This window comes from Oculina patagonica, chromosome 6 (genome assembly GCF_052425735.1).
Source record: "Oculina patagonica isolate OP01 chromosome 6, crgOcupat, whole genome shotgun sequence".
NCBI lineage: Eukaryota > Metazoa > Cnidaria > Anthozoa > Scleractinia > Oculinidae > Oculina > Oculina patagonica.
The window spans coordinates 32,768,170-32,791,121 of record NC_135763.1 but is presented as its reverse complement, the minus strand read 5'-3'; the positions used below and the strand labels follow the sequence as shown (position 1 = coordinate 32,791,121).

General features: G+C 40.4%; 1 protein-coding gene and 1 long non-coding RNA gene across 5 annotated transcripts in view; one reads left to right on the top strand and one right to left on the bottom strand.

The window, feature by feature from the left end:
* Positions 1-22,952, top strand: part of LOC144656658 (uncharacterized) — a 523,850-nt gene that overhangs the window by 400,915 nt on the left and 99,983 nt on the right. The window lies entirely within an intron of this gene.
* Positions 1,152-22,371, bottom strand: LOC144656632 (uncharacterized). 4 transcript variants are annotated; one of them, XR_013571335.1, is made up of 9 exons: positions 22,172-22,371; positions 20,352-20,402; positions 12,622-15,579; positions 11,093-11,948; positions 8,486-8,725; positions 7,903-8,034; positions 6,063-6,921; positions 2,395-5,096; positions 1,152-2,362 (listed from the first exon to the last, which is right to left on the bottom strand). XR_013571335.1 is itself a non-coding variant. In XM_078516880.1 (8 exons), the coding sequence occupies exons 3-8, from the start codon at positions 15,538-15,540 to the stop codon at positions 5,051-5,053; spliced, it is 5,052 nt and encodes a 1,683-aa protein (XP_078373006.1). In that variant the 5' UTR covers positions 15,541-15,579; positions 20,352-20,402; positions 22,172-22,371; the 3' UTR covers positions 1,152-5,050. The 4 variants fall into 4 exon arrangements, 2 of the variants coding, with proteins under 2 accessions (XP_078373006.1, XP_078373007.1); XR_013571336.1 differs by having other exon boundaries at positions 1,152-3,006; positions 3,081-5,096; XM_078516880.1 differs by having other exon boundaries at positions 1,152-5,096.

Here is a 22,952-nt window from a genome sequence, read left to right as displayed (position 1 = left end):
ACTCGCGGCCTTGTGTGTGAGAAATCGTCAAAGATCAATCTGAAAACGATGAACGTCGATGGTCTTTATCAACAAATTCAACATGGAACAGAAAGGAGGGAACAAGAATGCGTTAAGGTAAGATTTAAGTAGCCTTTTCAATAAAAAGCTCATCTTCATCGACGTTCAAAGGGATTAATTGTACTTGTGAGCAGATCGGACTTTTTCTAATTTCCACTAGTGGCTGCGTCGCGCCACTCGTGGAAATTATTACAAAGTCTGATTTGTTCGCTTGTACAAGTAAACCCTAATTGTTTCTCGCAAAGACCGTTTTCCTACACTAAATGCTCTTCAAGCTTAGTGTTCACTCGCCATTCATGGATTTCCCGTGGTGTTATCAAACTACTCGACAAACACAGTTTTCGATAGTGTTTTCGAGTCGGGTTTCAAGCTTGTTTGGCCCAGTTAAGTTTGGCGGCTTTGAAGTCATCTTACTCTATCTAAACAATTGAGTCAATATAGTGTGTCTTTCGAGGAACTATCGGTTGATAGTTGACCCGCAAAAATTTGATGTTCTTAAAACAAATATTTTTCCGAGAAGCGAGGCTTTGAGGGTTAATATGCTAGTTTTAAGAAAATCAAATTTCCAAGGGGCAACTATCAGACCAATAGTTCCGAGACAAAAAACACACTTTCGTCTTTATTGTTCACCACTCAAACTTTCTTCCACGCGCCCAATCAAAAACAAGCATCTTGAATCATTTGTTTACTTTTTGGAAAGCCGAAATGTAACAAACGAAACAAAACTAGACAAGAAACCCACAAAAATGCAGTGAATGAAGTGAGGATTTTTTTGTCTGTAGGCCCGCTTGCCGAGTACTGTCCATGCGGGTATTTTTCTCGGACGAGCACTACAGTGTCTCCGCGGATGAACACTATCGCGTCACGAATCATGCATCCGTAGAAAAAAAAAACAGTTTACTGGTATGAACTAAGAACGTGTTGGTTAGCACGTTCTCTGTACGTCTGGAACAGCCTGTGGCGAGAGCGCGGGAAAAGATACGTGCGAATAGGGTAATGATTGCATAAGATTTAAAACCATACAATTAAAAAAAAAAAAAAAAAAAAAAAAGGAAATTTCTAGGAAAGCAACCACAACACAAACCTTCAACAATTCACTTTTATTGATAGCCTTCGCTAAAAAAAATAAAAATTTTCTAGATGTTTCTTACAATTTACCTTCATTGCACAATATTCATATTCTTCAACCCATCGCCAACACTCAATAACAACAACAACAACCATTTTATTTTGCTAAATTAAATAGAAAAAAAAATTACAGCATAACATAAATTAACTAAAATAGGCAAAAAAACTACCCAGAATAGAAATAAACTAAACAAGCTGAGTAGTTACAAAAAAATGTAATTGCTTTGACAAGGTTGTACATAAAAGAAGACAAAAGTAAAATAAGACAAGTAATAAGTAATTAAGTACCATGCAAAAAAAACTGTCTTGTTCTGATGTCTTGATCAGTGCTCGCGCCACCCCCCCCCCCCCCCCCATCCCCCCCTCGAACAGGAGCAAAACAGCTTACGTATTTCCTCGAATAAGCGCCAAAAAGCAAATATGCTCCTCCTCTCTCAAATAACCGACCCCTCCACACTCATCACTTTCTTAAATAGTAATGAAATCAAAGTTTGAAATAAGTGACTGGGCGCTTATTCGACGAAATATGGTATACCCTTGTTCAGGACCAGACTAGAAACACAGCATAAAAAGTAGCAATTCAAGCCATGCTCACACATGGAAGACAAGATTGAGTCACAAACTTTTAGCAAAGGCTAAACAATAAAGAATTCATTGTGTTTAATTTCGTATTGAAACTTTAGTCTGATCTTTCTAAACAACCCTTTAAACCTCAAATTGAAGGAAACCTCGGAATAATAGTTTTTTAACATAGAAAAACAACAAAGGAGTGATAAAAAGGCGAAAATAACCAAGAATAGTTCTGACTAATAAAGATTAAGACACATTTTCAACGACAATTTCGAAAAACGATGCCATTTTTTCAAAATGAGTTGTCCGTGAAGTAGCTCCTTTAAATCACATGTAACATAGAGCTAAAGTAGAAATACAATGGTAACGGCAACGAGAACGTCGCCAAACAAAAGGCTTAATGAGCAGAACAATAGCTCTGAACGTGCGTTACTTTTCTTGTTTCATTTCTTGGCCGTCCTTGGCAAAACAACATGAAATGACCCAAGAGCTTTTCGCAGAACGTAAACCGCAAGGGCTTATCTTTTGTAATTCCGTATGGAATTGAACCGCACTGTCTTATCATTTTCAGCTGGAGCTACAGTGAAACCTCGATTTAACGAACCTCTATATAACGAAATCCTCGATATAACGAACGATATTTTTCGTCCCAGTAATAGCAAGATATATGGAAAAGAACCGCTATATAACGAAACCTCGATATAGCGAACACATTTTGCCAGTCGTTATATCGAGGTTCCACTGTAGTTCGTAAGCCGACAGATGTACTCAATCGATCTTGATGATTGCGAGCGAGATTCGTAAGAAAAACATGAAGTCATTTTTAACTAGGCGTTGTTCTCGGTGTCACCACTGTCATTGCTTAAGCTCCCTTATACCGTTGTCCAAAGATTTTCAGTTTATAGGAAAAAAACTACAGTCGAACCTCCGCTAACGGACAACTCCAGACTAACGGACACCTCTCTAATCAGAACTTAACTAACACTACTGTTTGAAGCTTCTATAAGGGAACATCTCTCCTAATGGGACACTTAGTCAAGGTTTCAGCCACACACATAAAAAAAACACTACAGTTTTTACCATCCATAAGTAGACACTTCTCCTAAGTGGACAAGTTGGCAGGTCCCCAGCCACATACAAACACTACCGTTTTTACCACCCACAAGCAGACACTTCTCCCAGGTAAGCACTTAGTCATGGTATCAGCCACATACAAACACTACATTTTCACCACCCATAAGCAGACACCTCTCCTAAGTGGACACTTAGCCATGGACCCAGCCACATACAAACTCACATTTTCACCACCCATAAGCAGACACCTCTCCTCCCAGCCACTTACAAACTCATAACTTTACCACCCATAAGCAGACAGCTCCTAAGTAAGCACTTAGTTATGGGCCCTGCCACTTACAAACTCATATTTTTACGACCCATAAGCAGACACCTCTCCTAAGTGTGCCTTAAGTTATGGACCCAGCCACATACAAACTCACATTTTACCACCCTCAGGCATACACTTCTCTTTAGTGTGCACATGGACCCAGCTTCATACAAACAATACATTTTTAAACCCTCATAAGCGAACACCTCTCCTTAGCGGGCACTTTATCAGGTCCCAAGGGTGTCCGCTTTCAGGAGGTTCCACTGTACTACTGGAATGCTGCTAAACTTTGAAGTAAAATGGAAAATTCTCGTGAACTTAGTACACGCTCATGGTCCTTATTTAATAAGAAAATATCCATTAAAAAGCTAATGGCTTTCTACTTTCGCCGAAAATATCTTATAACTAAGCAAAACATTTCCTCCTCCCCTCAGAGTTGCTTTTATCGCGAATGTAACCACAGGACCGAAGATATGGTATGGACCGAACGAGGTCCGTACAGACTGAGGGCCACATTCTCCTTGTATGGTCACGAGCTAGCGACAGTAAATAAGAAGTTAATGGTTTAAACAGGAATACAGTAGAACCCCGGTAACTCGAACTCGGATAACTCGAACAACACCTCTAACTCGAACTAACTTCCATTTCCCTTGGACCTGTTTTCAGTCATTTTTACTCCGTTAACTCGAAAACCCCGCTAACTCGAACTGTTTTTCGCTTCCCTTCAGAGTTCGAATTACCGGGGTTTAACTGTACCTCATTTAACCTCGGAATTGTTCGGCAGCTTTATGAGCTGATGACTTAAAGCATTACCACCCTAAACCTTGCCAGTACCGAACAGGCAAAGATCAGACCACAACAACGGGAACTTCGTGCCCTACTCTGCGATAAGTGTGTGGATTTTTTAACGTCCCATGCTGACCATAACACTGAAGATGCAGGAGACGGGGCCTACGGTTTATCGTCCTTTTCCGAGAAGACTAGAACATCTAACCATTTGCAGATGTTGTCGCAAAGGCAGCACCGTTCTCCTCAGTTATTTTAAGACCCTGAGTTTTGGTCTGGTCTGGGAGTCGAATCCGAGACCTCCCGCACGGGAGTCCGGAGCTCAACCAACTCAGCTAACCAGTCGGCAACCAGTCATGATGCCCATGGGCATCATAGGAAAAAATTCGGCTCCGACTATTAGCTTATCACAGCGTGCGTTATATTTAAACAAGCACAAAAAGCCATGGTGGCTGAAATGGATAATGCAAAATCAGAATAAAACCCGTTGAGGGACTGGAACCAAAGCATTCCAGTGTGCTTGCGGCTATCCGGTTAGTTCCACTCCAGTTTGCTTGCAGTTAGCATTCATTTCTCTGGAATGAAGAATAGTACAATATGTAGAAATGGGTTCCAGTCTGCCAGCGGATTTCAGATTTTGAAGTATTCGTTTTAGTCACGGCCCTCAAGCCATACAATAATGATAAATACTGCAGCATTTGCCATTAAGATAATGTTGTTATTAAGTAGTAAAATTATTGTCAATCCTACGTTTAATAATTCCTCCCAAAACCGACGAGCAACTGCAAAGATGAGAAGATCACATCAAAACTGAGTACATCGACAATTTTAGTACACTAGGGTTAATATGAGCCAAGAGTACTGAAAATACTGAGGGAGCTTTTATGGCTCCTGCTAAATAGACTCTTGCGCGTTTTCCTGTGCTGAAACTTGCAGAGGTATGAAAGTTTGATATGATCTTATTTCTAAAAACTCGTTTCTAACTGCAACAAGCAGTTGCTTCTCCCCTTTTGTCAAATGTCTCAGAAAAATGAATTTTAGTTTAATTTGGGCCACGTCTTCCACGTTATCAGCGGAAACCTGGAAGGATCAACACCATTCTTGTACTTCAGTTGAGGTACATCACAGTCGAGGAATCAGCCCGGAGTGAGGACACATGGCCCTAAGTCTTAAAACGTAAAAGGAAAGTTCATCATTTACCTGTTGTTAAAATAATGGGCAAGTGAGCATAAAAAGTTACTTTAAGAGAGCAAAATCTACTAGTCCCGGACGACTAGACGGGACTTTTACATCAGAGAAAGACATGCATGGTATTTGCTGTTAAAGTGGAATATTTCACCGAAAACTTAACTCAACCCAGTCAATGAAAACGAACACAAACAAATCACATATGAGGGTTAGGACATGGTTGTTTACGTTTGTTGTGGTCCAAGAGATCTAAAGAGTAATGTGTGTGTTATGTGTTGTATCGATGTTGTGGTGCTTTACTAATAGTCTGAACTGTTGCTTTACCCCCTGGATGGGATGCTAGTCCATTGCATGCAAACCTGGGGACCTGAGCCAGGATTGAACTTCTGATTCAGAGTTAAAACACATAGCCATGGAAATAAGAAAATTCAAAGTCATTATGTTCAAGTGCCACATAATTTCTAAACAGAAGAAAAAACTTGGCAGTGCGAATTGCGGAACATTCAAATCCTGCTCACACCTCTGAACCTGCAAAATACCCGCGGGAAAACCCTTCACATTCTTTCACCTGGTGTGTTCTCCTCTCAGCACAAACATTCCACAAGCGTAGGATCGTTGAGGGGCTGATGATCCAACAATTCCGCCCCAGCTTGAACAAACAAGTTATTTCTTATGTTTCAGAACTTTTCCCAACGGGAATTACATAAGAGATTTATGCATGCGTGCGGATGGTCATTTTTTAACCCTGATGATGGCAAACAGCCGAAAACGTTTGGTTTCAACTTTTTAATTTTATAATTTTTTAACCTTTTAGCCTTGTAAATAGCATACAGAAGAAAAATTAATTCCAACTTTGGCCAGTGAACAATTTCAGGTCTTTGACAGATGGACAGAACTATTGCTATAATGAAGTTCTTACTTCAGAAATAAAATTAAACATCCTCACCTTCTATCTTGCTCTTCTCTCTCCCTTTGTTGCTGAGCTAGCGCCCGCGCAATACCTTGCACAACGTTCGGCTGTTCCATACCTTCTCTTGTGGCAAGGCGACTGTTGTTTGTGGTCTCTAGAGATTCACTTATACAGTCATTAACGCCAGTAGGGAGAGTGGCTGAATGCGGTGGTACTGGCAGACATTCTTCATCTTCATCATAACTACTATCCGTCCTGGTGTCAAGCTGCTCTGTATCACCATGTGATGTACTGTGAACAACCAGAGATGTGCACAGAACTGTGCTGGTGGAATCTGCCACTCTTGAGGCTGCAGTTCTTTGTAGCATAGGCTCGTCATCTTCTGTCCCACCTTCGCATTGGTGCCTTGCTGAGACTTCATAAACACCAGGAGGTTCTTGCCTTACTTGTTCAGCCTGTGATGACTCTATTGGTACCCCTTGCAGACGGGCTCTGTCCTTTGGTCTAGCTCCAGACCGCTCCCACCAGCAAACACTGACAGGTGTACTGGTAGAATCTGCCACTCTCGAGGCTTCAGCTCCCACTGGCATGGACTCATTGTTTTCTATTATGCCCTGACAATGGCGCCTTGCGAGGATGTCATCAACACCAGCAGGGTCTTGCTGTACTTTTTCAGTCAGTAACCACTTCCCTGGGGCACTTTGCATGGAGGCTCTGTCCTTTGGTCTTGCCCCTGAACGTTCCCACATACTCAAGGATGCTGAAGAGTTTCTTGTGGGACTGTTCGCCTCAACCACTTCGCTTTCGTCTGAAGAGCTACTATGATCTTCTCTTCTTCTAATACTACCTGATCCTTCTGTACTTCTATTGGTAAATTGGCTGTCTCCTGATGAGTCTATAATAAATATAAAAGGAACTCATAAATAAAATGGCGGCACATAAAATCAACTTTTTCTTTGTGTTGTAGTTCATGCTCCAGCAATCAATGACATATTGAAAATACCAACTGTGCTAACAAAAGAAGTGGAACTATAGGAGGGCCCCCCAGCCCCTACCTCATTTTTAGGCCAAAAAGAGGGCCAGTAGGGCTGTGACAAATTATTTTCGAGAGCGCCCCCTCCCCACTTATTCCAGGGTCTGGATGATCGGGCTCCCCACTTTTCTAAAGGTCTGGCTCTGCCACTGAACAATATTCTTTGCATATCACATCATATTACAAAAAAGGGCAGCCTTCCTTTGAAAAAAAGAAAAACGAAACGAAAAAAGAAAAAAAACAAAAACAAAAACAAAAACAAAGTAAAAGCAAACCTTTCAACCTACAAAAATGCAAGGGACCAATTTACTTTTTTCAATCAATAATGTTTCAACGCTGTGAAAAAGAGATACTCTAAGCATGTCTAAGGGTTAAGTGTCTTGCTGAATAGCATAACACATTGCCAGACTTCCAACTGACAACTTCTAGATCTTTAGTCTGATTCAAAACCATTAGCCCACCAAACCTCCACATAACTACCACAAAAATATTATCAACTCGTCTCTACCATAGTAAAATCCCTTTCAGCAAAGGGGTTTTAAAAAGGTTGATTTGATTTTCTAAATTTAAATTTCCTTTGTAAAAAAAAACTAGCCAATCAAATCAAGTGTCCCCAGAGCCACTTGTTCCTCGAGCCCCAGGCTCAGTCAGCTAAGAGGGACAAGCGACTCTGGGGACGAGAACGCATAAAAGACTGGAAGTAACTTTCAATTTTTTTGTAACAAGTGTAAATGTCTTTGTTTTGTGTGTTTTTCATACATGTATATTAGCTATAGTTTGACTGCACGGAGAGAGAAATACTGCATGAGTTAAGTGTCTTGTTGAATAAAAAGGCCTACTAACCTTGTGTGCTATCTGCAGTTGATAGAACCATTTTGTCATTGGCACTACATTCTCCACCCGGTAAAGCTGCAGTAAAATGTTCTTCTTGAAGTCCATTGTTGTCTTCATTCACTTCACCATCTTGTCTATGACCTTTGAACAGTAAAATAGACATTCATTACAAAAAAGGTTAACAGAAAAAGAGGGAACTATCAACTCTCCTAACTGATTGACATCTTTGCTATTAACGTAAGTTATGGGAATTTGGTGATAAATCAAGACTACTGATCCATTGGTTAGCTGTTTTTGCTATTGTTATCATTGTGTTGACTGAGAAACATAAATTGAGGATGTGAAATGACTGCACAGAGATTTCCTTTTGAGTGTTGAAAAATATTTCATAAGTGAGAGTAGCAAACAAGTGAATTTTTTTTTTCAACCCAAGAAGCAAATTTTCCTATCTCTAAGTGACAATGTGATGTTCTATGACACAAACACCAATGAAATACCTGCAATGAAAGAGTCGCAATAAAAATCACTAAGGTATACATGTACATTCAGCTGCTCTCGTAGTATTATCTCTTTTGTTTTGCATTTGACTTACCACTTTCCTCTTTGTCATGTGAAGGCAGGTCAAGTTTCTCCAGAAGATCAAAGCGTTGGATTCCTATGAGTAGCTCTCTAACATAGGTACATGTCAATTCTTCAAACAGCTCAAAACCTTCCCTGATCCTGGCAAGTCGAACGCAACCGATTTTAGGTCTGGCCAGGAACTTCATCTGCTCCAGCTCAACTTCTGACAAGGAGTTGGAGATTTCCAAGAGTCTTCCTTGTAGTGAGAAACCTGATCAAGAGAACAAGAGTGCTTAAGTTAAGGTGGTGGTAAGATTCTTTGATTTGGCCCTGCAAATTTAATGAAAGACATCCCAAGATATAACTCTTTTATAATTCAGTGTGCTTAAAAATTTTGTTAGATAATGCACTGTAAGAAATGTTGTAACTTAATAGCTAATGTACATGTACCATATTGAAAGCAATAATTTGCACGTACTGTACAGCAATGTTATCAGGTATTGTAACATTGTAAGCAAGGTTTTGTAAGCTAGTAATGTAAAATACTGTTTTAAGGTTATTCCACTGAAATAGAACCTGCACTGAGATTTTTGCTAAATTTTGCCTATTGATTGTTTATGTTATAGAAACTTAAATTTTGAAAATAAAAACGGGGGGGGGGGGGGTGCCCGTGTTAGTCTACGAGCAACAGCACCTTGTTTATAGTCACCATGGCTTGCTTAACTTGCGTTTCCGACGATTATTGCTTATTCTACACTGAGAATTGGTCCATATTTATTCTACAGAAAAAAGTTACTACTCAATTCGAAACAACAGAAAAAATGATAGAATGATAGGTCAATACTCATTTACGAAAAAATAATGATTTACCTGTCTGGCAAGGTCCAGCCGTAAAGAAAAAGCTGCCATTTTTGGTGCATGTACACTAATCATGCATGAAATTATGCGCAGTAGGGAAGCACCATGCAATACTGGGGAATAACCTTAAGCATTGTGCTGTTTGTAAGTTACTGAATGTAAGTTGTAAGTTATGTTTGCAAATATAAAAAGGTACATGTACATACACCAAGTAGGCAGCTGAACGTTATGAATAACCTGTGTGCTATATACTGTAACAAGAATTGCACTCATAAAACTGCTGATTTGTTTCAAGTGACTTTGTAGCATATTTGTAGAAGGTACCTTATATAATTATGAAGCACCAGCGTAAGGGGAAAATAAATATGACATGATATTTGCTTACAACAGTGGATGTTACATGCTTAGAACACGACACTGGTCCAATTTATACCAGCACAATTTTGTCGCAGAAAAATCACATGCATGATTCATGCTTGATTTAGATCAAACAATTTGTTTTATAAGCATGTTGCTGCTAGCCTGCGAGCAGGCTCTCTATTTGGGGGCAACGTGAATATTGCACTCTTCGAGCGCCGAAGGCGCGATCCCGCGAGTGCCGAAGGCGCGAGTCGGCGAGCGAAGCGAGCCCGCAATTAAAATTGAGAGCCTGCACGCACGCTATTGAATTTTAAATCCGGCGCGTTCGTCCACGAACGCAGCACTCTGATTGGTCAAAAATGACAGACTCAATTAATGTGAGAAAAAACCAGCGTCCACATCAAAGCCAAATCAACTACGGCCGGCGTCCGTGAATAGGCACGCGAGTTCGTTCAGCAGCGATCATGAAGCATTTTGGAAACTTTCGCTTGATTCTAACGATCTCCTTAACTTAAAACAAGAACAGGAAGATGCGGTAAATGATCTTCTAGAGGGACGAGATGTTTTTGCGGTTATCCAAACCGGTTACGGCAATTGCTTCATACATGTATTTCAACTCTTTGCAGTGGCAATGGTGGAGAAGAAAGTTTACGAGCGACTCTCAGACACTATCGTTTTAGTAATATGCCCACTTTCCAGCATAATTGAAGACCAGGTGCCCGGGGCCAGGTGAAGAACTTGAACTGTGTTGCTTTGCGAGATTTAACTGGCGTTACGAGCGTCAGTACGCAGTTAATATTTGCATCGGCTAAGAAGTCCGCGACGGTCGGACGAAACGCGCAGGAGAATAAAGCAGCTTTCCAAATGCCGTTCGCAGAGTGATGCTCACTAGTTAAGTTCGATTTTCTGATTTTTTTGGGGACAGGAATCGAACACACGGCTGGACAAACTAGACAATATCGCGAATTGTTTTTCAATTTGTTCGTACATCTGTCGTCACTTGTCCGCGGCTCCCATCGCGATTTGACGCTTCAAATAAATTTTCCGTTTACATGCGAACCGATTTACCAGTTCCATATTTTACCAAAAATGTACACTTGCAGATAAAGTAACATTCACTCTCTTTGTTTACAACTTTTTTTCGAAATAAACGCGCGAGCATTCGATCTATATATTGACACCGGAAGCGTAGCGAGTTGTCAACAAGTTGTCACATTTCGAGGGGCCGGATTTGAAATTCAATGGCGCGCGTGCAGGCTCTCCCTCGGCGTGCCCGCTTCGCCCACGCACTCGCGCCTTCGGCACTCGCGGGATGGCGCTCGAGCAGTTCAATACTCACGTTGCCCCCGAATAGAGAGCCTGCTCGCAGGCTATGTTGCTGCAAACACTGGAAGAAACGTCACAGTATTCAGTAACTTACCTGTCTCTTGTTGAAGACTTCCTCCACCCAGTAGTTTTCCTTCCATACTGGTAAAAGCACAAGATGCACCACTTGCTGTAAAAGACTTGCTCTGCTCACTGACATGTGTCCTGGATGACAGCAAAGCTTTCTCACTGCGCTTCTGTTTATCTTCAAAGAAAGACTTCCTTCCTAATTCTAATTCAAGCTGCTGTTTCTCTGCCTCACATTGTTGCAACTGCTCCTCCAGCTCAATTATTTGCTGCTTTAGTTCATAGCACTGACTCTGAAAATATTCACCCTCACTTTTAAGAACTCGAGTTTCATCTTTACTTAATCCAGTACCATCTTTAAATTGCATGGTCAGTGTTGTTTCCACATCATTAAAGCTTTCTTTTGAAGGTAAACCTTCTCCATATCCAGAGCTATCTTGGAGCAAGTTGACTCTAAAAGTTGAATTGGATAACTTCTCTTGCGAGTTCAAAGATGATTCATTGCAACCAACACAAGAAGTTGACGAATTCTCAGACGAATGGCCAGTACTGGAATCATCTGTCTCATCCCAAGATTCGGCTTCCACTTTTTCCAAAGATGGTGACATGTTCTGCAAGAACACAGGCATTTCATATGCAGCATTGGATGGGCTTGTAGGCAATGAGTTCAGTGATGTGGTGGAGCCAGGTGATAACAGAGAGCTCTTAAGCTGCATACTTCCATCCAAACATGAAGCATCAGTTGACGACATCTCACCAGTGCCTGATTGCTGCCTCTCTGATGAAACGTGTCTGTTACTCAAGAGGCATTCCAGCAGGCTCACACAAACCTCTGTACTAATTTTGTCATCAGGATGGCCATAAAATGGGATGTCTTCCTCATTCTATAAAAACAAAGCACTGTTTTACTGAATGAAATACGTAACAAAATCTTCTTGAGGTCTTTCATTAAGACAACACTTCAATCCTATGTCACAACACTTCCTATTATGTAAAGCGATACATGTACCTCATCAAGCCACCACCCCCATTAAAAGTAACACTTCCCAAGGTGACATCTTTCACCAGCTAATATTTTGGTGGTAAGTTATTAAACTGTGGTGTCAATTCAATATATTGTCAGTGGACATGGCAAGCCAAGCTATTTTATATTTTTGTCCACACATTTAAACTTGCAAGAAAGGTAGTTTATATGAAAACTTCTCTGAGTGATATTTCCCCAAAGGTGTCTGTTTGACAAAAGTTTGACAGTAAATACTTAAGAGTGTCTTTCCAATGGCTAAAATTGAATGGGTTAGATGTAAAGTGTTAAGATGGTAAAGTAACATACATATACATGTACATCCTACACTTCACACCTACAGTATTGCATTTAAAATTATTCACTGTTGTTAAATCAAATTCTGATTGGCACTTTTTGTAGCTTTTGTCATTATGGTTAATGGTTTAGTTATGGCAGTCATTAAAAATCACTCCATCGTTGACATACTATACCCAGCTAATCATTTTACAGTGTATTAACAAGCATAGTCTGCTTACAAATTAAACTTTAGGTACCTCATTCTGCAACTCTACCCCAGATGGGTTTCCCTCCAGGTGATAAGATTCCAATTCTTGGCTTCTTTTGTGTGCACGCAAATTCAAAGTTTCCAAAGAATGGCCAGAGCAAGACTCACTTTGGAAATCTCTACAACCACAACTGCAGTTTGCTGACTCTTTCATGCAGTCACTACCAACATTATCACAAGGTAACTGCATAGATGCTTCCAATGCCACTCTGACCACATGACACAATGACTCCATTGTACAATCCAAAATGTTTTTTACCAGTGAACAAATGCAAGGTGACTCAAACTCATTTACAGTCCGGCATTTCACAAGAACAGATTCTTTCTCCACAACAACAGATATAGAGGAATTGCTTGGCTCCAGAAAAAGGAAAAATTCTCCATCATCCACAGCAGAACCATTAAAAACTTCAATCCCTTCCACCTTAGCAAGTGCTAATGACTGACCTAAACTGAAAATCAAACTACCAAAAACAAGCTCAGCCTGGGGCTGACTGGAAAGTCTGTATGAAAAGTATGAGACATGGGCTGAAGGCTTAACAACAGAGGTCAAAGATGCATGGGCAACTGAGTCAATGTCGCCAGATTCTTTGTGTAGGTCTGATAGTTTCAGCTTCACTAGAAGAGGAAGGAGGTCAATCTGAGCAGACAGTGAAAAAGAAGCAAAAGGATCTTTTGGCAATGTCAGTTCCATGTAGAAGTCCTGCCCCTCTGTGTTAGAAACTTCTTTAAACTTTGGTTTCAAAAACAGCATTTTAACACTCTCACAGAGGGCAGAGATGCTTAACTCTTTCATTTCCAAACCTTCAGGAAACGTCAACAACAGAATAGAACATGGCCTTCTTCCATAGCCATTTGATGGTGACAACAAGAACACATTAGGATGTTTGCTACTTTCAGACTCCAATGATGTATAATCAGCATTCATGGAATGATCAGTTTGAAAACAGTCTGGCGGAGGAGCTGAAGTTGCAATACAGTATACACATCTGCCAGATGTCCAAAGTTGATGTGAGATGTAACACACAGACTGGCCTGCAAAATCTAATACTATTGGCTCCCCTGTGTCATGCCCTTGCAAACAGCTTAGCAGTGTATTCAGATGGTTTCTTCTCTCCTGGCCCATTTTCATGCGCACCAGATTGACAAGAGAAACCACTTGAGCACCAAGACAGGGGCCCATGTATCTACATGTACCTGTACCACAGCCAGTCTTGGCTTGAAAGAACATGTTGGTGTTTTCAGGGGCAATGACTTTCGCTGTCAAGCAAGGTTCATCTTGTAAGGGTACCTGCTGTTGCACTTCAGTAAATTGTTCCTCTGCTTCATCAACCTCGCCCAGGGAGAGCTGCAATGCTCCAAGTAAACTACGGCAAGTCTTGACATCTGGATGGTCACATCGCAGCCCAAGCTGAAGAAAGATATCAATGGCTTTCCTCACTTTGTCCACAGCTGCTCTAGATTCTCCTGCCTTCTGCAAGATCACTGCTGCTTGAAAGTATGCACTGCCTGTCTTTAAGGAGACGTCACCACAAGCTGATATGAAAATATTGACTGCTTCTTGCACAGTTATTTTGGCACTCTGGAAATTTCCTTCTTCACTAGACAGGAGGGCAAGCTTTAAAAATATCTCTGCTACTTCTGGGTGATGATGGTTCATTTTCTTGAACAAGACTAGAGCTTCAGTTAGATGAGTAGATGCCTCTTTAGTCTGGCCTTTCACCAGGGCACAGGTACCCAATAAACTCTTGCATGATGCAACTATGTGATGACCTTTGCCAAAGTTATGGACGAAAATTGCTTCAGCTTGTTGAAGAGTTTTAAAAGCTTCAGCTGCGTTTCCAGCACCAAGTTTAAAGCTACCAATTTGGTACAGCAATGAGCCATAGAGAGAGTGCTTTCTGCCATGTACCAGCAGGAATGTAGCTTCAAGCTTCTCTAGTAACTTGCATGCTTCTTCAAGGTGATCAATATCACGGTACATCTTTGCCACAGTCATAACTATTGTTATAAAGTCAGCATTTATCAACTCTGGTTTGGAAAGTTTTTCTGTACTGGATTGATCCATCAACAAAAACAAACAGGAGGCATAGTCTTCCAGTTCTTCACCTTTAATTTTCTCACCACACTGTTCCTGAAGCTGCAAAGTCATCAATTGCTTTGTCAAGTTAACTTGGGAGGCTTCACTGACACTGCCAATGTCATAGAACACACCAAGTTGTAGAATATCTTGATACCGCTTGTAGTTTCCAAATTCTTGGCACAAACCAGCAACTCTTGTTAGCAATTTCCAGAGCAGGCCAACATCGTTTGTTGTTCTCATTGAGACATCATGGCACAAGGAAGCTGCACCATCACAGCAAGAACATGCACTTTGATAGTCTCCAAGGAGCTTGTATAGAATTGCTAAGTTCAAAGTGGCAACAGCATTTCCCAGATTGTCATGTTCATATTCAAAGCATCTTTTGGCACTTACAAAGCAAGTCTCACTTCTCTTGTAGTCCATCCTCTCAGTAAACATCACTCCAAGGTTGTTCACCTGATGGCCAACACCAACGTAGTGTTGATATTGATCTGCTATTTCTTCCAAACAAACTTTGTCACCCATGTCATAAGCAAGTGCACATAAGGTGGAAAGGACATTAAGTTTACTAAAGGCATCATCTTGGTGAACTAGAATAATAAACTTGTCTTGGCAATCACTCAAGGGTTTCAGAATAGACTGTTTAACATAGCTTTGTATGGATTTAAAGAACCTTGGGCCCTTGCCTAGCCCATCAATCGAAGCAAGGAGTTTGAGAGGCTTTTGAAAGTTGTTAACTCCAACCAAAATCTTATCATGAGGCAAAAAAGCGTGTAGCTTCTCTAGGAGGCCCGAACAACCATCTGCAGTGTCTTTTGCAGACATGATGATTCAAGACTTGCAAATACCAGATGTTCCTTTAACCTGAAAAAATAATAAAGTATTTAAACCAGACAATGTAAAAGCAAAAATTTGATGTCCAGGTGTAACACAGTGTTACACAGTGTTACAAGGCAACCCTCCAAGTTAAGACCATTTTAGTCGCCATGGGGACTAAAATTTTGGAGCTGGCGACTAAATTTAAACCAAGGTCGCCAGCCTGGCGACTAAAATTGAGAGGAATGATTGAAAGCATCAGCTTAATTTGGTGACTAAAATTTTTCACTGGCGACCAAAACTTGAGAAGTTGGTGGCCAAATGGCCACTAAGGAAAAAAGTAAACTTGGAGGGTTGCAAGGTGTTACGCAGCCTTACACTATCACAAAAATAATGTGATAGAATATTTTGCGGTAAAGCAAAAAAGGTGGATTGGAGCAAGGATCTTCCATTCAGCATAAATTTCTGGAAGGACCAAAGGACACAACACCTGCGAAAGGACTGTTAATTTGTTTTCATCTTAACACAGAGACTGAAATGAAGTCACCACATTGGCACCTAAACCAGAATCTTAAGTCGCCAAGGAAGAAATGTTGGTTGCATCAATTGGCAACCAGTAAATCGCAATTTCAAGCCCTGTAATCAACCTTACTGTTTCTAGCTGGTGCTCACATTCAAGACAGTTTTTTTTCACCAAACAGAAGGTTGTACTGTCTATTTACTGTTTTACAACAGCTACAACTAACATAATTCCTGCGTGTCATGCATGTAGAGCAGGGCCTGAACAAACAATGAAAATCCCTGAACTGAAATCTGTCAATGGATGGCAGTTGATTACAGTTAGTCAATTGGCATCGATCAGCGTCTGCCAATTGATGACCAATTGATAATCACACAAAAGAACATGTCCATTCATAACTTTTCGAAAACAGAACATAATTTGCAACTTTTTGTCGCGATAAAATCATAATTTTGGCCGCCATCATGGCTGATGCGGTATTTTCCATCAATGAAATCATTGCAGGCTCAATTTTCAAGCTCTCAACCGCTGATATTTTGTACTGCAGCTGCATCCGCGAAAACACGAAGCGATCGCATCAGCTGATGTTTTGATCAAAATTTGCCGTTATCTCGGTCTGGCGCTGCCAGCAAAGAAAAAAAAGCAATGTTAACACTTCAGAAAAACAAACCAAATATGAATAAGAAGAGCAAAAGCGTTCTTTTCTTCCATGGTTGCAGTCGAAGAGGCCCTGGCTTTCATTTGTGCCCGCATCATACGCTTCCGCAACATCGCAAGCCGCTTGGGGGCGTGATGTTTTGTGAAATTTGTAAACCGGCAGCCAAGGTAGACAAGTAAAAAGTCTCATTAACAAATACTTGTGAATCAAACTTTATTAAAACAGATTCGTTGTCTTGAAGATTTCATGTATACACAGTGTTACATACATGTGATAATAACAAAAAAGTCAACTTTTCATTTACTTGTTGTACGGTCGCCATTTTTCACTTTTGAACGGGCAAGTAAAATTTTGCCAGGGCAAGTATGTCATCTTGCATACTTCCCCGGCTGACGACTTGGAGAAAAAAATGAATATGGATCCCTGCAAACCCTCTGGAAATTCTAGTTAGGCTCCATACTTCCCTCTAAAAATTTTAATTGGCTTCTGAAACCCCCACTCCCTCGGAACTTCCAAATATGGTGGATATGGATATTTTCTGAAAGTGTACATTTACATATTTTGTGAAATAAGCTTAAAGATCAATCTTTAATAGCAAAATTTTACTCACGAATTCATTGAATTTTTGTAAAGTGTTATCGATAAGGTATTTAATACAAGAAACCTTTCGCAGATAATTCTGATAGTTAAGCTTAACTGATAAGCAGAGATAGAAAAAGTGATTTCAAGCTACACAGAGAGCGAAAGTAAACATTGGCCTTTTTTCTTTTTTTTAGTTTATCCGTTTTGTTTTTAAATTCTGGAAAGGGTTTTGAATTTGACGCTCTGTGAAGCCCTTGCCTGGTGGGGTATTTGACCGTCTAAACTGCCAACATTGTGGCATGGGGAATTTGACTAAAATTTTTCAAAAAAGTCAAATGCCTGAGGGAGGGGGGATGGCCACTTTTGGAATTGCCCGATACCAGGGCTCAAAATAACGCTGGTCAAAAGACAATGTCCGGCCAAGATGATGATTTGTCCAGGCAAATGTTAGGTTTGCTGGTCATTGTGACCAGTCATACACCAGACCAGAAAACTCTGTCAAACCAATTTATAACATTAATTCTAACAACTTATGGAACATGTAAAGTAATAGTAATTTTTTGCTTAATACACACCATGGGAACAAAGTCTATAACGTTCAAACCAAAGATAACTCTTACGTCTTACCTTTAATTCCTAATGACATACATGATGTACTATTCGTCTTAGACATCTGTGGACAAGGGCTTTTTTTCGGCCTGCTTCACGGACCGTTGGTTTTAGTCTGCAGTTCAAAAATTCTGGTCACGTGAAAAAAGCCCTTGTCCACGGATGTCTGAGATAATAGTATGTCATTCGTTATTCCTATTTAGAAAACACGATGCATCTTTTTTCGCCAGTTTTTGACCCATTATTATTCATGTCAGTATTATACTTCAGTATTATGCGAAACATCAACAAAAAAGAATGTGCACAGCAAAATGCTCGAAGCTTGGTTGCTAGGCATTTGATTCAAGCACGAAAGAGGGAAAGCAGCGTGAAATTGAATTTTTTTTGTTTTTGTTTTTTTGAATTGTCGCTATCACAGCTTACAAGAGTATTAAGAAACCATCACTAAAAAATGCAGGCAAAACAGTGAAGAGATGGTGGGTCCTTCTCTACCACATGAACAAAGACGATTCAATGAACAGCAAAAGCGACTTCTAATTTCAATATTTTGACTGGTCAGAAACGACACGTGACTGAGCTAAAATAGGTTTGACCGGTCAGGCCCCAGGGTGCATACCGTGTACACACCATGCCAAAGATACGCCAAGGTCCTTTATCTTTCATACCTAATGTAAGTCATTTGTACGCCAGTTTAAGGGTGCCCACTTTGATTGTATGTCAGTACGCCATGCAATAAATTTTGAAATCCATGCCGAAGATCTTTGGTGTAACCTACATAGAATCAGGACGTAACATGTCGATAATTTCGATAGTTGATAAAACTGGATCGTTGTCGATCGAAATCGATACTAATCATCGACAAATATCGGAAATCGATAAAAGTTGATCATACAATTTCTTCTGATTATCAACTTTGTTCGATTTTAATCGAAAATACAAAAAAAGATATATACTGTAGCAGGAGACAAGACTACAGTTGCCACACACATCCGCCATAAATGTCGTGGCTGATTGAAAAATGTGTCTGCATTTTTTGTCGATAAAATCTATTACAGACTTGCACCCATTGAGAGCCATCGCCCAGGAAAAGTGATGTACCCATGAAGCTTAGCAGGCATAGCACCTTGGAAACGAGATTGCAAAAGCTGCCGCCAGTTTCGGTTTCTTTAGATGCTGAAGTGACAAATTCCCAAAAGGAAGTTGAACGTTATGCAGGGCCCCTGAGTCCTTTAGAAGACAATGCTGATGGAAATAAAGCAATTTTGCATTGTTTGGAAGTGTCGGCATGCTCTTTATATCGAAGTGTTTCTGCAAAACCTCGTGAGTGATATTTCACGACCAAAGATCAAAATGCCATCCACATCGTGCCGAATTTTGGAAATCCAGTCATCTGTCTGTGTTTTCAGCAACTTTCCAAGTCAGTCTTGTTATTTAAAGTTTGGATTTCTGTGAAGAAAGCATTTTTATGTCAACATGGGAAAGCGGTTCTAAGCAAAGTGAAATTTGCGACTCGATGCACAGGACAAATTTCAACACAAAATTTGCATAAAGTTGTTTTTATTTTGGCAGCCAATTACACGTGAATATCGTGATCGCACATATTTCCAAGTCTTGCTCAAGGTTTATTCACCAAAAGCCATGAAAATATCTTTGTTATAGGGAGAATTTCAACGAGAATTAGTGTGGAGTCCAAAGCGAAATACTTTGGAAAGAAGGCAACCGAATATTTTGTGGCACTCGCCACTTCGGCATGTGTTGTGAACGAGTTGCCGCTTTAATTTGCTGCATGTGTTATTTACTTAAATTTTATCAGGGAACCTTAATAATTTAAACTGATTGGAAATCATTCTAACTAGAAAGAAAACAACTGCTGAGGGAAATGGCAATCAACAGATTTACATTTTTCACTGAACAAAAGTGTAAACAACTGATTAAAAATCGTTAAATCATCTACATGTAGTAGTGGCGACTGACAAATATATTTACCTCCCGGGACTAACAACAAATTACCGTCTATTATTCTTCGATGAATAGAGGAAAGTTTTGTTAGTCTGAGCAAAGACAATGCTAGAGGATCTACACAGGGGATTACTTGATTGACAGTAAATTACGCATACTCTGTGTTTAATTTTCAGCTTAATTTGCATTTTCCCCTGCGACGTGTTTTAATGGGCGCAGTTCTGTTGTGGATAATCATTTGAAAATCTTATCTATCGGCAGATATTGAGTACTATCGACTTCTCGACTACGTTTTCGATGATCGACTTTGATCGATATGTTGGTCCTGGTATTAGAATGCAGCCTGGCGGTCAGCTGCCAGCATGACCGGCAACTATCCCAAAATTATTTTGAGCCCTTGATACATAACACAAACAACGAATATAGCACAGGAAACCACAAATTATAACAAAATACTAAAAACAAAGAAACTGAGGAAACTTTTCTACTTACTTCGCTTGTTTTGTCGCTCTCTAAATTCACGACAGAAGCCAGATCGTCGCACACAGGTAATTTGCCTGATGAATCAATCGATGTATTCCACAATTGATTCTACAGTTGTTTCAATATCCACTGTTGAATCAAACGCGTATGATTTCACAGAAATCAGCTGAAGAATCAAGCGCTTGAATGCGGCATATTCGAAGAATCAAATGTTCATTTGTGGAATCACACGTGAAATTATTATTTTGTTCATGCGAGGAATAAAACGTTTTCGAGAAACAATGTGAAGAATCATGTGCGGAAAACATGAAATCTCGTGTAGAATCATACGGTGAATTCGAAGAACCAAATAGCCATTATTATTGAATCAAAACCCGAAATTTTGGAGAATATTGCATAAGTTTATGTTTATTAAAAAAAAACACTTCGTGGCTTTTTTTTGCTGAGTTATCAGTCACAAAGTAGGTAAGTATGTTATGTAAAAAGTTACCCCTGCTTTGAGCGAGCCACTGTTTCCGCATAAGCTGCAGCAGTGGGCATGGGTCTCCTGAGTAGTGTACTCGTCTGGAACATCCATTAATCTTCGATGGTTATCAGTGAATGTCCGGTGAGTTATAAGGACTACAAACCTGCAACACTTGTGGTACCATCTATGCTGTCCATGTCATCACTGAGCATGCGTGCATATAAACAAATCAGATATTTCCTCTGAGCATTAATAGGTGCGTAAAGGTATCAGTTGAGCGAATGATATTGCGTACACGATTTGGCTGAATCAAATCCAAACAATTCTACGCATGGTTGTAAACTTAGGAAATAAATCGTGTGATTCCGCAAAGGATTGCCTCGAAGAATAATTGTATTATATAGAGATATTTTAGCCTGTTGTTTGATTCTACATACCTGTGTAATAAGTCACTGATTTAGTTGAAGCCATCGCATTTTAATATTTCCCGGTCTCGGAGGCGCGAATGAAAATTACCGCATTTTACGGATTACTGCAGTGCTGGCTCAATGGGGGTAAAGTGTGACTAGTAATAAGAGGAGCTTTCCACTGCTGACTTTCATCGCGCAAACGCTGCCGACAAGCAGCATTGGGCGGATTGTCTTCCTTTAATAGAATCAAACATTCATCTGTCGAATCAAGCATTGTAATAATTACATAATTACATTACATTACCGTTTGCATGTTTAGTAGCTACTGTAGTTTATATAAAGACTCAAACAACTGTGTAGCCGCACAGTCAAGTGGTAAGTGCCTCGCTTCTGTAGCCATGCGTTCTTGGGTAACATCTTTTAATTGTTTTGATGGCGAAATATATTCTCTGTAAAACTGCAGCTGGTCGATTTTGTCATCCCGCTTGATTCTACAGACAATTCAAGCCTTCAGAGGAAATCGAGAAGGTTGGATTACCGGTATACGGAAGATAAAGTTATCGATGGTTAAACGTAGTAGGAAAATGACCTGGAGGGGAATTGAAAAGATTCGAGATAGCGGAAGGTTCGAATTATAGGGATACAACTGGATTTATTTTAACTATTTTACAGGATACACAATTATTATTTTCCGAATACAATGGCGATTTATTCTTCTTTTGCCGGGAGAATGATAAGTAATAATACGTGTGATTCCCGCTTGATTCCACAGACCTGTGAAATACACTAGATCGTTAGTGTTTGATTCTACACACAACAAAATTATTTCCGAATACAATGACATATTCTACTATTGTGGAGAATCATAAAGAATAATTCGTATGATTCTACAACTGTGCCGAACCAAACGCAAGAATCAAATGTGTGATTCGTCAGGCAAATTACCTGTGGCAGCTTTCTCGAGAACGTTGCTTGAAAGAAAGGTCGGAGACAAATCATATAAAATCAAACCACCTGTAAGCTGTTGCTGTGTATGGGTCTTCATCATTGCACCGACTGATGTTCGAACTACGGAGGAACGGGAAAACAACTCCTGGAAAAGCAAAAAACTTCAGAAATCAATCACGAAGCCCGCCTGGCAGTCGTTTTCCACTACAAAGCGTGCCGAAATCGGAAATGGAAGAAACGCGAACGAGGGCGCGTGCGCCTGGGGAGCAAGAGGGCCTCTGGGGACGAGATTGGGAGAAGCGGGGAGGGAGTGGGGAACGACCACCACCTCCTCTCTTCTCACTTTGTCGCTTCCTCGCGCGCACCTCGGCGCGCTTGGAAAGGAAACAAGTGTTACGCAGGGAAAAACCTTCGCTTCCAAGAGAGAGAAGCTATTGAAGTTTCCCCAGCATGCATTGCGTTTAATAATTTTTAAAACTCGTTTCTGATTGGCTCACGGAACTTTCGCGGAAAACCGCGCGAAAAGTCTGCATGCAACAGGTGAAAGAAAAAGAAAACATATATTACCTCGCTGGATATACAAAAAGATACCTGATGGAGGATTTTTTAAATAAGCGATTATATTTTAGGGACCTGGGATCACAAAAATCGACAAAATACTTTTAAGGAACAAGGAAACACAGGGGAAATTTTGGAGTTAACATGGACAAGGATACAAGAACACGGTGGACGCCCCCCTCCGGCCCTCCCCCTCGGGGAGATCCTCTGCAATATCCCAGGACCCCC

Coding starts and splice junctions, on each gene's coding strand:
- LOC144656632 (XM_078516880.1), bottom strand. CDS start 15,540: ATGTCTGCAAAAGACACTGCAGATGGTTGTTCGGGCCTCCTAGAGAAG. Junction 6,922..7,902: donor AACTGCAGATAGCACACAAG/GTTAGTAGGCCT, acceptor TATTTATTATAG/ACTCATCAGGAGACAGCCAA. Junction 5,097..6,062: donor AGAGAAGAGCAAGATAGAAG/GTGAGGATGTTT, acceptor TTACGTTTTAAG/ACTTAGGGCCATGTGTCCTC.